Genomic DNA, 17,780 nt, shown 5'->3' on the forward strand with positions numbered 1-17,780 from the left:
GCTTTGGTGTCTCCATGACAGGATTACCACATCAAATGTGAGGGCAGTCTCCTGCAGTGGCATCCTGTTGGTACAGGCCCTTTCATGTCCTGTTAAGACCCGAGGCTTCACTGTACGCACTCTCCCAAATCCCCAGTGTAACTAGGACATGATGAGGGTCGTGTGTGTGTGTGTGCATGTTTCTTTTTTTGGCTATTACTGGTATCCGTGTGCACTTTAGTAAGCGCACATGAGGAATGAGGACTTGAACTGTAACTGGAGGGTCAAGAATGAATAAATAGGATGAAGGTAGGTTTTCTTTTAACCACTGTTGTCTGAAACATAAATTTGTAGCAGCCAAATTAATGTGATTCTTTTTTTATTCCTGAAGAAAGGAACAAAGCACAAGTGCACTTACAATGAATAAAAATTTGAGGTCTATGGATACTGAAACAGAAACCCACAAGCAAATCAAAAAGTATTTTTGGTGGCAGTAGACATATCTAGAGATGGCTGTAACCTATCACATTAACCACACAGCAACATACTATATGGCATAAATCCATTTAAGGCAGAATTACCTTTATGTTTCAGTAGTTAGATAAAGGTTGTTTATTCAGCCCAATATCGCAGACATTACCTCACAACAGCAACAGTTCCTAATTCAGCATAAAGTCTCTATTAAAGCCGGAAAAAACCCCAGCAGGAGAAATTTAAAGGAAGATTTTTCCTCATCAGACAGCGGGGAGTGCAGTCAGAGCTGTAGGTGGGAAAGTGGCAATTGCAAAACATGAACAGAAAGTTGAAGCAGTTAGTGGAAATACAAAATGCAGCAAGGGGATTATAATTCTACAATGGGATTATAACGGATCCAATACTAATGTAGCAAATCCAGTATAAGAAGTCCAATAAAATGAGTTCAAGAAATGGGTAAAGAGAGATGAAACCATTTAAATATGTAAATCCAATGAAAAGTTTTTTTTTTAAATCATTCAGTTTGTCATGTGTGTAAGATCCAAGTAGGAGGGATCAGGATTAAGGGACGAGGTGAGTACTGCTTAATGAGTGTTTTAATCAGGTAACCACAAGGTTGACCACTCCTTCCTCCTCCTAAATGAATTTTTAAATCTTAGTGAGGGGTAATTTTCACAACAACAGCTGGCACATGCAGATGTGTAACACTGTTAAATATTTAACATAATGGGAAGCAGTTATATAACTTGTCAAATTCGCAGCACCCTCAAGAAGCAGAGTTAATTTATACTGTATGAGGTGTTTACTCTGTTCAGCAAGGGCTTTATTGAATGAACCACAGGCTACTGTGGCCTGCAGCCAAAGCCAAGATAAAGAAATGCTGCTGCTCACCGGGTTATTACCTCAGGCTCAGAGCTAACCCGATAGCTTCCGCTCTCTCACAACGACAATAAAGCAGTCGGTCCCACATCCTGAACTAACCACCAACCACAAAACACTCTGCTTTAACAAGCAGAGTGTAGCTGTGATTTACAGCTGACATGACTGACACATTTAAACTCCTTGGATACATGTATGTGATGTCACTAATCCCATCCCCCCGACGAGTGATTATCTGTCCATATTTTAACAACTGTAACACAGCACAGCGGGTCTCTCAAGCCTTGGCTTTTCCACAAGTGGTGTGTTTGAGGCTGTAGTAAAAGAGATATTTGACATCTTGAGTTTGGAGCAAAAGTGCAGTGCTACAGTACTCAAGACGCATTTTCAGACTACTGTCAGTCTCATCTTGGACTAGACCACAATTACCATTCTGAATGGACAGCAAGTGACTTGTGAACATGTCAACTTTGTAAAAAACACACTTTATTTTAAAGGACAGTGAGTTTCCAGCACAATGCATTTATTTTGAAGTGCCGTTTCCTGCTGTGGATTGAGTGACTAACAGACAGCTACCTGACAGAGACAGCAAACTAGCTCGACAACATGGCCAAACCCAAGTATGACACTGAATATATACTAAACTGTGTGGACCTTAAATTAATGGCTTAGGAGAAATCTGGACCCAACAGCTTGACCAGTTGGGAACCACTGCTCTAGATTTTATTTCAACTCTGGTCAAGACCACAACTGTGCAAAAAATGAGTGTTAAATAAAAAGGGTTAGGTTGATTAGAGCTGCTTAGTGTTGGTTAATATTTGTTTCCTCATAGAAAACAAAAGAAAATGCCACCAAATAAAATTTAACTCTGCAGTTCATTTTCAATTCTCATGGTACATGTATACATAAATGTGTGCAGTATGGCAGTAAAGATGTAAATGAAGAGGAATCATTATTTGATTTCTGTGTGCCAGTGCCTTTGGTTTGTGTGAATGCAGTGTGGGACTTGCACTGGTCTGGTCTTGCCTCAGTCTTGATACACTTTGGTCTTGGTCTTGTCTCAGTCTTGATACACTTTGGTCTTGGTTATGTCTCAGTCTTGATACACTTTGGTCTTAGTTATGTTTCAGTCTTGATACACTCTGGTCTTAGTTATGTTTCAGTCTTGATACACTCTGGTCTTGGTTATGTCTCAGTCTTGATAGACTTTGGTCTTGGTTATGTCTCAGTCTTGATACACTTTGGTCTTGGTCTTGTCTCAGTCTTGATACACTTTGGTCTTGGTCTTGTCTCAGTCTTGATACACTCTGGTCTTGGTCTTGTCTCAGTCTTGATACACTTTGGTCTTGGTTGTGTCTCAGTCTTGACACACTCTGGTCTTGGTCTTTTCTCAGTCTTGATACACTCTGGTCTTGGTCTTGTCTCAGTCTTGATACACTCTGGTCTTGGTTGTGTCTCAGTCTTGACACACTCTGGTCTTGGTCTTTTCTCAGTCTTGATACACTTTGGTCTTGGTCTTGTCTCAGTCTTGATACACTCTGGTCTTGGTCTTGTCTCAGCCTTGATACACTCTGGTCTTGGTCTTGTCTCAGTCTTGATACACTTTGGTCTTGGTTGTGTCTCAGTCTTGACACACTCTGGTCTTGGTCTTTTCTCAGTCTTGATACACTTTGGTCTTGGTCTTGTCTCAGTCTTGATACACTCTGGTCTTGGTTATGTCTCAGTCTTGACACACTCTGGTCTTGGTTATGTCTCAGTCTTGATAGACTTTGGTCTTGGTCTTGTCTCAGTCTTGATACACTTTGGTCTTGGTCTTGTCTCAGTCTTGATACACTTTGGTCTTGGTCTTGTCTCAGTCTTGATACACTCTGGTCTTGGTCTTGTCTCAGTCTTGATACACTTTGGTCTTGGTTGTGTCTCAGTCTTGACACACTCTGGTCTTGGTCTTTTCTCAGTCTTGATAGACTTTGGTCTTGGTCTTGTCTCAGTCTTGATACACTCTGGTCTTGGTTGTGTCTCAGTCTTGACACACTCTGGTCTTGGTCTTTTCTCAGTCTTGATACACTTTGGTCTTGGTCTTGTCTCAGTCTTGATAGACTCTGGTCTTGGTCTTGTCTCAGTCTTGATACACTTTGGTCTTGGTTGTGTCTCAGTCTTGACACACTCTGGTCTTGGTCTTTTCTCAGTCTTGATACACTTTGGTCTTGGTCTTGTCTCAGTCTTGATACACTTTGGTCTTGGCCATGTCTCAGTCTCTGCACTATTATACAGTAAACTGCCAACATTAGCATGCCCAGCAAACTAGTAGTGATGTACAGCAGGGGTCAACTCACAGCCCATAGGTCCTGCGGGTTGACCCACAGGTCAGGTGGTTCAGCTAGGCTTGTTATAAAATACTGCAGGTTTTGGGCAGGTGGGTCATGAATAAGTTATCAATAACTTACACAAACATTGTGCAATAGCCTGATACAACTTCCATCTTCTCTTCCTTTCTCTCTCTCCATCTCTCTCACACAGTAAGCAGCTTTATTAACAGTGCTGCTCTGCTCAGGCCTTCGGTTATTCAGCTTTTGACCAAGAAAATCTGTCTTAGTCCTTTGTGTTTAAATCTCTGCTCATAATTTCCGGTAAAAATAATTCCCTCTGCAAATATATAGACCTCACACTTGGCCTAAAAGTGAGTTAGCGCCTCTCTGTTTACACTGAATCTGTTTAATTTGCACTTCAGTGATGTCATGTAAACAAACCACTCCTCCTATCAGCTGTGCGCTCATGTAACCAAACCACGCATATTATCAGCTCTGCGTTCAAGATCATACATGAAACATATTCACTTAAAAGATGGGTGACCACCTGCTGTATTCCTACATTTGTATTTCTTAAAACATAAACACGTTTTACATTGTGATATTTCCTGGAAATGACATTCAATATAGCCAACACCAAGCAGATTGTTATTAGCAAAGGTCATTACCAATAACTTTTAGCTGCAGTTTGCAGTTCGAGCTTGAGTCATTGATTAACGCATATGTTTGAGGTTTAGGTGGAGCAGATTAGCCCTCAGGGCAGGCCAGGCCCGTGCATTACTACCAATTACCTTACTATCTACCTGGTGTTACTTCCAAGCCCAACAAACTACAGGCTGCAGTCCATTAAATCCAAGTTCAGGACTAAAACTTCAGATGTCACAACAGTACGTGTAGTTTGAGGTAATGTTAGCGGCTCTGTCTTGCTTTTTTGTGTTGTGGGAAGTTAACATTACAACTCCAACAGAAATTAAATAATTGATGGAACCTGTACTCGTAGTCCTCCGCTTATCTGGGTCTGGGTCGCGGGGGCAGTAGCCTCGGCAAAGAAGCCCAGACAGTCCTCTCCCCAGCCACTTCTGTCAGCTCTTCCGAGGGAACTCCGAGGCGTTCCCAGGCCAACCGGGCAATGTAATCCCTCCAGCGTGTCCTGGGGCGGCCCCAAGGTCTCCTCCCGGTTGGACATGCCCGAAACGCCTCCCAAGGGAGGCGTCCGGAAGGCATCCTTACTAGATGCCCGAACCACCTCAGCTGGCTCCTCGCGATGTGGAGGAGCAGCAGCTCTACTCCGAGTCCCTCCCGGATGTCGGAGCTCCTCACCCTAATCTCTAAGGCTGAGCCCAGCCACCCTGAGGAGGAAACTCATTTCGGCCGCTTGTACTTGCAATCTCGTTCTTTCGGTCACTACCCAGAGCTCGTGACCATAGGTGAGAGTTGGAACGTAGATTGACCGGTAAATCGAGAGCTTCGCTTTCTGGCTAAGCTCCCTCTTCACCACAACAGACCGGTTAAGCGCCCGCATCACTGCTGACGCCACCCCAATCCGCCTGTCAATCTCCCGCTCCATCCTACCCTCACTCGTGAACAAGATTCCAAGATACTTAAACTCCTCCACCTGAGGCAGGAACCCCACCCCCCACCCCCCCCACCCCCCCACCCAACCTGGAGTGGGCAATCCACCGTTTACCGGCTGAAGACCATGGCCTCAGACTTGGAGGAGCTGATTGATTGATAATTGATGGAACTGTATTATAAATAAGGTGCTAATGTGCCTCTCTGGGGTGGGGGGCACAGTGATAAGTTGCAGAACACCTCAGCACATAGTTCCTGATCTGTTAATTGGTCACTTGTGTATAAAGATGCACAGAACAGTTACCACTAATATAACATGTATGAAACCTGACATGCTAACAGTATGTGTAAATGATAACACCTAAAAATTCCTCCACCGCAGTGGAGTGTGCAAGTGTCCGAAGTACAGAGAGAGAATATGTAAATAGAAAAATGTGACAGACACTGGGAGAGCAGGTGTTAAACACACATCTATTCAGAGATAGTATGTCTGAGAGAATGTGCTGCAGCAAAGTCTGATCTAATTTTCTGCTGTGGTCTCTCTCCATGTGTATCATAGAGAAACAACAACCATAACTCAGCATCCATTAGGTGGCTTTTTCTTGAACTTTCAACTTTATCAAACAGTCTTCATCAGCTGGTGAACTCTGTTCATTTGTCATTGAGATGGATCTGCTGATATGAAGCTCTTACTTGTAACTGGTCCAATTTTATCCATAGCACTTTTTAGGATTGTTCATCTATGTTGGCTTAAAAATGAAGCATTAAATGTTGATATTGTCTTTGGAGTTATTAGTTTAACAAAACAATCCCAGTTGAAAGTCCACTAACTTGCTTTTTCTAAATATTTCGTACATACTGTTTTATCACTGCTGAACCTGCGAAATGTTGAAGAATCCAGAAAAGACTAGTAAGTAAAGCTCGAGTTGTTTTTGTCAAGTAATATTTTCATTACAGCTGCAGTAGAGACGAGGGCAGGGCAACATATCAATATTGTACTGATACTGTGATATGACACTAGATATTGCCTTAGATTTTGGATATCATGAGTGCTGTCTTTTCCTGGTTTTAAAGGCTCTGTTACAGACAGTGATACAGTTTCCTGAACTTACCAGGTTGTTTGTGATGTTCTACTATTTGCCTTTACCCACTTAGTCATCTACATTAATGATGATTAGTTCAATCCAAGTGTAAATATTTTGTGAAAGCACTCATTAACCCAACATTATCATCATAATATCGATATTAAGGTCAAACATATTGTGATATTGTGATTTTCTCCATATTGCTCTGCCCTAGCAGAAACATTTTGTGGATTAACATTATTTACAAGTAATTAGAGAGAACATATGTGTTGCTACAAACAAGCAGGTTAACGTGTCAGACTCTTGGATAAGTTGGCAGCTCTAATTTCCCTGCTTCAAGAAAAATCCTTTCAACCAATGAAGAGAGGCCTGAGGCCACAACTCCTGTCAGTCACTCCTCCCCGAGTTAATTAAAGGGTTTGGAGTGGGAGGTGTTCACTTCCTTGTGTTTGTTTTATGTCTGGAGATTTTATTTTGTTTCTGACACAGTAGTGTGCCTATAACTGAATGAACTCTTTCAACAGCCACCTCAACTTTGTGGTTCAAAGATTTCAGCCAGGACAGATCACTTCCACACTGAGCAATTATCATCAATATCAGTGGGTTTCTAAAGTTGAGGTAAAATATATCCAGTTTTGTATACTCTGACAACTCAGCTGAAATATTACTATGATTAGGAATAGAGGCACTGGGCTTTCCATGATGTTGTTTCTGACATATGGGTATGAATTATAAATAGCAGTCTATGCTTTTCATACCCTTGAAGAATTCAGCAGCTGAAATTGGTTCAAGTCCAAAACAATTTACAGAAAAAATTGTAATACTGTTAAAAGTAATAGAATATTGCAGAGAAGATCGTGACCCATCAACAATGTTTTCTTCCCAAATATGTTTCAACACACCCTCACACATGCTATGAATACATCACATGTCCAGTAGGCGCTTTGTTTTATGAATGCAGGATTTTGTTTGTGTATTTGTTTTGACTTTTTAAGCGAAGATCACCTGTGTTTTCTTCTTATTTAGGCTTTTATAACCTTCACCAGGTGTTTGGTTGTGTGTGCGAATGTGTTTATCTGTCTGTCTGCAGCTAATTTCACAAACTACTGGACCAATGAGCCTCATATTTTGTGTGCACATTTATGACTGTAGGCTCAAATACCTCTTGTGGTTGTAGTGATTCACAAGTGTTAAAAAAACTTGTTTTATTGACTGCTTTATACCGTCATTAACTGCTGGTTCCTCAATCAGCCAGCAGGGGCGGCAAGTTTTCTGAAAATCGTCTCAGCTGAAAACAACACGCCTTACTGTCTGTTAAAGTTAGGCACGATACAAGATAAATAAATTCCCATTTTTTGTTATCTTTGCCGCCATCTTGACTGTAATGGAGCTGGGTGTATCTCTTTGCCGTCGGGCTGCCATCATTGCAACCCAGTTTTGTTCTGTCCTCCGATCTGTGTCACACCACACCGGCAGTGTAGAGTGTTTTGCCAGCCCAGTTTCGTAGACTTGCAGATTTTCCCCTGATATTTATGCTTCTACCTTTAAATAAGTCAGCTATGTAGTTAAATGGTTTCTTTTTTGGTCTATTTTAATTGTGTTTATTGTCAGTTCCTACTTTGCTGTGTTGTAGCCTACAGACAAATTTAATACCATCAAAAGGCAAGTTATGAATGACATGTATCAAAGGTTTGTGGCTGTGTTTTAGTTATAGAGAATATATTCGTCCTCAGCGGGAAATCTGCTGCAGCTCCATTAAAAATAGACAAGATGTGTATTTTCATTAGCTTCCATGCATCTGTTGAAAGAATCAAGAAATAAAAATTGTCAAGAGTGGACGCGATCAGCTCAAGTGGCCACCTGAAGGAGATCTGTACTGTACTGAGTGCACTTTTGTAGTTTTCTACTTGTACTAATTTCCACTCTGAATTTATAAACCCAGGAGAAAGGAAGAGTATAAATAGAGCCAAGCGTCTGTACATTTGGAACATTTTGAGTAGTCCCAAATGTACAGACAAAAGAGCATATTTTATTATCATCAAATTGACATTGTAGTTAAATGTACACTGACGTTGGTACTAAGTTTTGTCAGGAAGTAATTAGAGTAGTAAGACTGATCCATCTCTCCCATTTGTATGGTAAACTTGAAGCTGTAGCCTGTTAGCTTTTAAAAAAGCCTGAAAACAGCCAGCTCAGCTCTGTCCAAAGATCTGCCAGCAAGGTCTGAGCCCACTAATTAAAACTTCATAACTTGCCTCTCAATACAAAAAAAAAACTGAGGAACAGTGACAAGTTGTAGTTTCATGTGGGGTTATGTGCTTGACTATTTCTTGGTGATTCCAGGAAGTCACTAGATGTCTTTTTAGCCACCTGTTTTTATGCACATTTTCAATTTGCACATAAAAAGAAACCTGTGTGGAAAAGCCAGGACTTTTCTAAGTTTTGCAAAAAAATCTCTATGCTTGGGGTAGGTGAAAAAGATAGTGTATTGATAAAAGTTATATGTGATTAAGTGAACTGGAAACAGATTCAGCGAATGGACAATGACGTACAGTCATGATGTAATCACTGAACCGTCTGCTGCAAGCTCTCTTTAATGTTTTTGAATGGCTCTTATGTATGTACACAGAGCTGTTACCAGAACTCCATTGATGCCCTTCTTTTGCCCATATTCTAAAAAAAATATGTGCTGAATTTGGATTGAGACACGACTACTGCCGCACAGAAACACCCTGGCTCATAACCAACATTTAAAACAGCAACATGTTGTTTTTACTCTTTAGCTTTTGTACAGATTAACAAAATAAAACGTTTTAATGAGGGAGCTTTAAAAGTGCTAGTGGGCGGATTTAGTCTGTTTTACACAGAGCCAGGCTAACTGTTTACCCCAGTCTTTATGCTCGGCTAAACAAATAAGTTGCTGGCTTTAGCTTCATAAGTGACTAACGGACAGAAGAGTGGTCCTCTCATTTGCTGTAACTCTTTAAAATATACTTCACAGAGTGGCTTTAAGTGTAAAAATCTTGAATCTCACAACATTCAGGGTAAGTTAAAGTTCATGGTGTGTGTGTGTGTGTGTGTGTGTGTGTGTGTGTGTGTGTGTGTGTGTGTGTGTCATCCTGCTCTCCTGTGACAGAAGCGTAGTACTTGTTAAGGACACGGGAGTTTCTTTATGTTGTAAACACGTTCTTATCCAACATATTTACACATATGGCACGTGCTTAATATTTCAAATGAATACCGTACCACTTATATTTAGATTGGTTTTTGTGTTCTCAGTCTTTATGGTTGTTACCAACTCCATCAAAGTGACAAAAGCAACACAATGTGTTTCTGAATCCTCATGGTTTTTTTTTTCTTTTTCTTTCCGCCTGTTTGCTGGTCACTCGCTCAAACTTCTTGCCGAGTCCAGATGGAATCAGTCGGGGGTGACTGCTCATGCCAGATATCAAATTTGATACCCCAAGTCTGTCTTGTATGAATCAGAGATGAACACAATATGGATACAAGTGGACAAGAAGCAAAGAACCGTGGGCAGTCCAACAGTACTTCTGTGTCCTGATGGAATACATGAACAGAAGGGGCTGTGCAACTACACAAACTTTCGCTGCCACATGAATGTTTAAATCGCGATGTGTTGCACTCCTGTACAGAGATGGAGCCATAGGAGTCAGCTGTATACGTGTTAGTTTTATTTATTTACTTTTTTAGTTTCTTGAGCATGCATCGCTGAGGTTACCTTTTCTAATTTTTTTCTTAATTGTAACATTTTTTCCATTGATTATATTTTCCAAAATACACTTTCTGAAAGTTGTTTTAACTAAAAGTAGTGGGATATATTTAATATTCCGAGAACAGCTTAAGTTGCGTCTATTTCGGTGAATATATTAAGCACGACAACTTGACAGTTCACTTCTCACCCTGACTTCTCAGACTTTTAAAATATGAAATTATCAACCCTCATATATTTCTGTTTTGGCCCATGGCAGGTGATTGACATCAAAGAGAAGTTAAAGGAGTCCAGGAGGTTCTGGTCCAACCTTCCTGATGACATCTGTGCCAAGGGCAAGCTCACAGAGGCTGATGAGGATCAGTGCTGGAACAGCCACACGAAGGGCAGGTGAGGACTTCTGCTACTCTTAATAACCACGGCAAAGTCACCTCACTCTACGGTTATCACATTTTGCCTGCCAGGGATTAAAATAACCGTGCTGTGTTCCCAGATTAACTCTCTGTGAGTACAATGGTTAGTGCTTATATGGAGAACCTCTATATAAGCTCTGAGGCTCTAATACCCAGAGAACTGCCGAGTTTCCAACACCTCTTATCACCACTGCAGCGTGTAGAGTGTCGCTGAGCTGTACAGTAGATTGGACAGTGAGTTGTTTTCTCTGACAGTGAACCAGAGATGCTGGCAGAGAAAATATATCACCCCATCACTTTGGCCCTCTCCAAGTAACAAAATCACCAGATGGTGCAATAAAAGACATGTTAATTCTCTTGTTTGTGCCAGTCACATTTTTAAGCATAGCTCTAAATCTGGAAGGTAAACTGATGCCCAGAGATGATAAGAAACAGTCAATGTTAGTAGTACGTTATGAAATTACAAACTATGCACACTTCACTTTGTATAAAACTTTAAATTAAATACAGTTTAATTAACATTAAATACAAAATTAATGGCTAAATGGTTACACACAGGCACAATAACAGTAAAAATGTAAACAAGACTGCAATTACTGCAGCAATTAAATGATACACTCCTTCCTTGTGAGCACATGTTGCCTTTCTCATGTAGTGTATTATTTTAATCGCACAGCAGTTAAATTGTTTTTGATTTATTAAGTAAAAAAAAAAAAAAAAAGAAAGAAAGTAGTCATTGGTGGGTACCAGGCCCGTTCAGCACTCTCTGTAGCAAAGCACAACCTCTCCCAGCATAAAAAAGGCCATTGAGCCTGATTACACACACACAAGCGCTTTGTCCGTTAAGATTGAAAAGCGTTATATAAATGCAGTCCATTTACCTTTTAGCATTATCTGTGTGTGGTGCTGTGCAGAATGCAAAGATGCAAAGTCCTGGTCAAACACACTTCAGTAAGTGAAAGAGAGGGACACAATGGCTGCACCCGGGGATGATAATGGCAAATAACAGCAACTGCACCGGCTCTGTAATTTGACTGGATTGCATTGGTGGCAGAGAGAGCACAAAACATCAGTTTAAGAAAACACATATACGTAAACAAAACACAAGCACATGAGGAGAATACTCTCACCACTTTGACAGCGCATATGCTGCAAATAAGCAAGCCAATTAAATAAACATGAGATAAGTAAACATGTTTTATTCATTTGCAGCTATTTGCGTTTTAAATGTGAAGTGTGTGGTGAAGATGTTTTCCTCATTTGCTCATGCTTTGTCTATCTACATGTGCTTTTTAAAGCTGAGGTGTTTTGAGCTCTGTCGGCCCCCACTTACAATTATACTGCCTCTAATTTAGCGTCAATGATATCACTTAAAGGGTAAGTTTGCTGATTTTCAACAGGGCCCCTATTTTCCTTTGTTTTTGCATGGGAATGGGAACAACTATTTTTTAGATTTGTTCAGTATTGACCGAGACCACTGTAGCCAGCAGAAAAAGAACAGGCTGCGATGTAACTACCAATTACACACCGTCAGTTTCCGTCCACCGAAAGAGCTTATTTTTGCCACAGACTCAGATTATTATTCAAAGTATTCAAAGTCCAGCATCAGACACTGACAAAAAAAAGCTGTCCTTTAACATTGACCGTTATTGTTTAATGGTGCCCTGCAACATCAGGGGGAAACGCAGCCAGACATCAGCGTAAGTTAAGGGGCTGAAAAGTCCAGGTAGGGTGGGTGACAGGGATGGTGGGTGGGTCCAACAACCACCAACCTTCACCCGGGTGGCCGGTGTTCACTTCCTGTTGGAATGTAACGCCAAACCCTGTTAATTTTTTTCTCAAGCCAACCATGTGCCATTGTTGTTGGAGGGGAAAAAATGTCAATTTGTGATGTTGTACCAACATAGAAGGTTTATTTTGAAAGAGACTGTATGCAAACTGTACATTTCCTGTGAAAATGTAAGTGTATTGTAACCAAGGGTACCTTGCACGTCGTATCTCTGAACTCTCAAAAAACGTCTTGGTTCGTCATTTTACTTTTCCAACAATCACAGCTTCTGATTTGGTTACAATAAACCTTTATTTACCCAGTTAAATGAAAAAATATTCTGACTCTACACACGTTAAAATTACTGTTAGTTTAAATGGAGTCTGGTGGGTTTGGCGATTGCGTTTTTTTTGAGGCTGTTTCTTCTCTTTTTCTATAGGGATCCTTTCCATGATGTTGTTGGACTCATAAAATTAGAGTTGGCTTGATTTCCAGTTTAGGTGGTCTGGTGTATGACCGTAAAGCGGTTTAATTTTATGCAGTGGCCAATTATAAAGTAGCCTACACCATCACCTATGCCGATGGCATCACAGAGTAAAAGCGAACTTGTATTGCATTAGTAATAAGCAATATGACAACGTGACGTTATGTTTATAAACAGACTAACAGGCCATGTTCAATTTGCTGCTGAGTCCGGGTCAGGGTCATCAACATGAGGGAAATAATACTCAGTAGAGGTGGGAGGGAGATGTTTTGTAGTACATCTAGAAAATATTGCCATAGTGTTTCCAGGGATACTACGCTAAAATATTAGGTATTTCAAGTGTTTGCCATGTCATTGTGTCTAGATATTTCCCTGAAGTGGTAAAGGAGGGTCTAACCAACCAGGTGAACAACCCAGAGGTGGACGTGGATATCACCAGACCTGACACACTGATACGACAGCAGATCATGGCTCTACGTGTCATGACCAACAAGCTAAAGAACGCCTACAATGGAAATGACATCTACTTCCAGGACTCAAGTAAGTTCTCCAGTCTCTTGGGTGTTTGCAAGTGCAGGTGGGGACAAAATAATAATACGAATTTGAAGTCAAATACAGAGAGAAAAGTTTCTGTATTGATTTCTGTCACTGCACGGTTTTGATTTGGACCACACTACGCACACACCAATATCCCCACAGAAATATAAACTGTACCAAAATAAGATCCCAGGTGTCATTCACGTAGCAACTCATCATACAACTCCACAGGACGCATCAGTGTTGCAGCGAGGCAAGACTGACATTATTAGGAGAATAAATAGCTGTAGGTATGGCAACACAACAATGATAGACAGCCAGGGCTATGTTTAGGAAGATGTACATCTCCAATGCTGTTGTGACAGAAACCATTCTTTCTTCCTGATTGTGTGGATCCCATTCAGTTGACAAGAGAGAAGATTCTCTGAGCTTCAAAAGTGTGTCTGGGCGACTACTGCCACTAAATTTTGTACCTCAACTCCATTTTTGTTGCTGTCATGTTTATTGTTCTGTTGGGAGTGGAGTCTTCTCCGGCCCCAGAGACCCAATACTACACAAACTAAAACTGTTGCATAGGTTAATATCTCAAAGAAGCAGGTACATTACACTGCCATGCTTCTGTGCTATGCTTTATTAGTGGAATATCCTTGTTTAATGATCTACCTGTCCCACATGCACTTATGACAAAAAGAAAATGTGTAGTGAAGTTTATTGATTTTAATAAAATCAACCCAAAAGTTTGCTCAATCACCATCGTCACTGACAATCTGAGCCTTGAACATATACAGCCTTTGTCGGGCCTGTAGGAATAACTGAAACAACAAGTAAGGCAGAGATTGGATTCTTTGCCAAAACCAGACTGGGCCCGACCCAACTCTCAGGGGTTATCAACCAACCCCGAGTCCGAGTCCCACTTCTCATTAATAAAGAGAAATGTTATTCAATCTCTATCAAGTATATTAGGCATATGAGTCAGTTTCTGGGCTGTGCTGAACTGGGGAAGGCACATGTCGGAAAAAGTGTCACAAATGTCTGTTACCAAACTGAAAAGACTTTAGTTGACTTTAGCTTGATATAAATGTTTTCATTTTTTTCCAGCCCCCGCAGAGGAATGTCAGGTTTTTAATTTGGCTCCTGCCCAAAACTGCTGCTGTGGCTTGGGCTTGGACAGAAACTATGTGGGTTAATGGAGGGTCGGACCTGATTGTAGCTCTGAAGTAAACACATGTATGTCCAGAGTTTATTAGAATAATTAGTAATGAAGTGCTTAGAATTCATTTAACAAAATCTTGAATCTCCTCATATTTCAGCCCTCTTTTCTCAACATATTGTAATTACGATGTGAAGCTTTCACTTTGAGGTTTTGGAACATTATAAAACATAATTTCCTTCACAGTTTTTTAGGTAAAGTTGAAAACTGATCATATCCTGGCTCCTACACTGAGAAAAGATTACTGTATATTTCAACTGATTACGCTTGTTTTATTTGCAGAGGTAAGGTAAATTTGTTTTCAGGAAGTGCTTAGCCACAGAAACAATGATGATGTGACAAGTATGTTGCAAATACTTTGCTGAGGAGCTACTACCCTTAACCAGACAGCTCTCGTGCACTGCTCCTGTGTAAACCTACAAACAGTAATGCCCTAGAATTCATTTATAACCCTTAATTGTGCAGATTGGGATTATGTGACGAGTGTGCTGACAGAAGTAAAGAAGGAAGTAGTAGAAAGAGCAAAAGTCCATGTATGGTGACAGGCTGTGGTGGTGAATGGATCAAACAAACAAACACAGGACTTTCCCAAGGAGACCAGTGTTTGCGTCCCGAATGAAACCAAGTGAATTTTGAGTTATTTTTAGGGATGCACCGAAATGAAAATTTGTGGCCGAAGCCGAATAATATTAAACGCTTGGCCAAATACCGAGTACCGAATACTAAATATCGTTGTTTAGTTTTTCATTAGTTTTTGCAGATGAACCATCTCCAGATTAGTGTTGTCAGGGTACCAAAATTGGGACCCACTGTACAATACCAATGAAAATATCACGGTTCTGAGTAGTATCACGATACCACAGCGAAAATGAGGCAGATGTGCCTTTTGTCATTTATGAAAAGATAAATCACTTTTCTATAATACATCAATGACATTTCAATGGAATAAATTACTTACTGACTTATTCATACTTCAAAAACAGCATCAATCAGTGATTAACATCAAAACATCAACATCAAAATAAAATAAATAAATAAAATAAAAATCAACCAGCCACCCTCCTCCCCTGACAGTCCCTTCATAAGTAAAGAACAGTCCCTAAAGTGCAGTGAGGTTTGTGGGCCGTGTACGGCTCGTTTCTCTTCTGACACATCACATACCTGTGTTCGGCTGGCTCGGCTGTCCAGGTACTTCTGGGCAGTCCACACGCCAAGAAGAGGACATTATTGGAGCTGGGCTTCTCCGTCACCGGTAAGCCGATGGCTGCCGTATTTGACAGGAATACATTGCTGTCCTTGTCTGTGACCCCCGTTCAACCCACAGCTGATGGGATTCACCTTTGGTTTCTGCTGGTGGTTGAAATCTGTAGGCTGCTCGCATAGCGTGTTGAATGATTTAAGCCTATTGCTCTCCTATTGCTCGCTCAAAACTACTTTTAGTCGCGAGTGCGGTGACGGGCGGATCGCCACACTGCCAACATTTTACTCTGCCAGTCACGGCACGCTGTTTGATTGCGTTATCAAAACATGCCGCTATTATTCGGCCTTGCTTTTAACTTATTCCACCGAATGTGTGTTTTTTTGCAATATTCGGCCGAATATATTCGGTTACCGAATATTCGGTGTATCCCTAGTTATTTTAAGGTATGTTGTCACATTATGTCAAGTACATAACTTTAAGTATGTGATGTGATGACATCCAATCATGTTCTTTCCCTAAACCCAATCAGTGTTTAAACTTAACCTGTAAGACTGAGACGAAGCCTAACCTACGTATCTGTACACTGAGTACACAACGTAAGGATGCCCAGCCATGATTCTTTTCCTAACCCTAACCTAACCAGTAGGGGGGCTACTTACTTGAATGTGATATGGACCTTTGTAAGAGGATGTGTTGCCTTAGTTCTGTACTAAACTGAACAGAACAGGTTGAAGCAACAACAGACTAAACTACCACTGAACTGAAAGCAGCCAGAATCAGAGCCAAACAGCGTTATGATTTTGATGTGGTCGCTTATTGATATACTGTGTCTTTGGATGGTGATGCTGAACAAAAAAGTTAACAAACATCAAAGACCAAAAAAATACTACAAATCTTTGTACTGAACTGAACAAAACAATTTAAATAAGCATAAATTACTCATTAAAGCACCACCTATGTCACTATGATGCGTGGGTTAGTTTCACTGTTCCACTTTCTGGTGTAACCATGGCCTCCTTACTTCTCCTCTGCCATGGATCAAACTCAATAGCTGCTTGTGAAGATATTTTTTGTATGTAAATTTTAATTTGCGTGATTATGTTGCTGCAGGTGACGAGGGCAGCAGTTCTGGCAGCGGCAGCGGATGCTCTGACGGCTGCACAACAGAGTTTGTTTTTGTTGGAACAGAGGCTCCTGTGATCGGAGCCGACAGGAGCGATGAACGCGCAGCAGCAGCAGCCGCGGGCAAGTCACTTTCCCGAGGACCCTCCCTGCTGCTGGTGATGGCCGCCCTCACACTCCCACTCTGGGCAACGCAGACTCAAAGGAGATAATACACAAGTGTGGCCTGATCACTGACTCTTATACTGTCATGTACAGTATGTTCAACAGCAAGTTCTACTGCTGTTCCCTCACTGGACATGTAGAACCTCCTGGAAACCTGTCAAGAATGGCTTACTGTGTGGTATGGTAGGACTGGAAGTGAGTGCAGTGCTGCATCCTGCTCGTCCCCCAAAGAATGCTCGGTGCCATCACTGAACCAGCTTTCACATCTCTGAAAAAAAAAAAAAAAAGAAAAAAGAAAATGTGGTGTTTTCTCATTATTCTAAAGTGGATTTTAAAGAACACGCTTCTCTTTTAGAAAGTAAAAACCATCCGATCTGATTTTTCAGATAAAAGCAGAAATTGTTTTTATTTTTCTTTGTACGACGAGGTTGTGAAAAACGAGACGATGCCCATTTTGTCCTATTAGTCTTTTCCCCCCTCAAACAAAAGGAGAAAGTCTTACTGTGTGTGCATGCGTGGAAATGATGTTAACTGACAAAAAAAATTTGTTGTTGTTTTTTTATGCAGGCTACACAGTTTTGGATTGGTTGGTACAGGATTGTACAGTGCTAGCAGTTCACCTGGTTTCCCATCAGTGTGGCTTCAGGAGGCAGCGGTTCTTACAGCCACTTTATAGTTGCACATTTGATTCTCTCTAAGAAAGTGCGAATGTACTGCACTAAGAGAACTACTTTGCACAGATTATTTTTTTTGTCAGCTTCATAAGTTTATAAAGCTACAGGAAACATCCACCCCATAGAGACAGAGGATCTATATTTTCAGATCATTTAACTGATTGTATTGTACTTATAAACA

At 40.9% G+C, this 17,780-nt stretch overlaps 1 protein-coding gene across 1 annotated transcript in view; it reads left to right on the forward strand.

Moving 5' to 3' along the window:
- LOC125903215 (glypican-6-like) overlaps positions 1 to 17,549 on the forward strand; it is a 235,236-nt gene extending 217,687 nt beyond the window's left edge. Inside the window, exons 7-9 of the mRNA XM_049599991.1 lie at positions 10,285 to 10,415; positions 13,055 to 13,230; positions 16,749 to 17,549. Of these exons, the coding sequence (XP_049455948.1) occupies positions 10,285 to 10,415; positions 13,055 to 13,230; positions 16,749 to 16,972 (531 nt within the window). The 3' untranslated portion in view covers positions 16,973 to 17,549. The remainder of the gene's footprint in view (positions 1 to 10,284; positions 10,416 to 13,054; positions 13,231 to 16,748) is intronic.
- The last annotated feature ends 231 nt before the right edge of the window (positions 17,550 to 17,780 follow it).

Source organism: Epinephelus fuscoguttatus, linkage group LG2, assembly GCF_011397635.1.
Source record: "Epinephelus fuscoguttatus linkage group LG2, E.fuscoguttatus.final_Chr_v1".
Taxonomy (NCBI): domain Eukaryota; kingdom Metazoa; phylum Chordata; class Actinopteri; order Perciformes; family Serranidae; genus Epinephelus; species Epinephelus fuscoguttatus.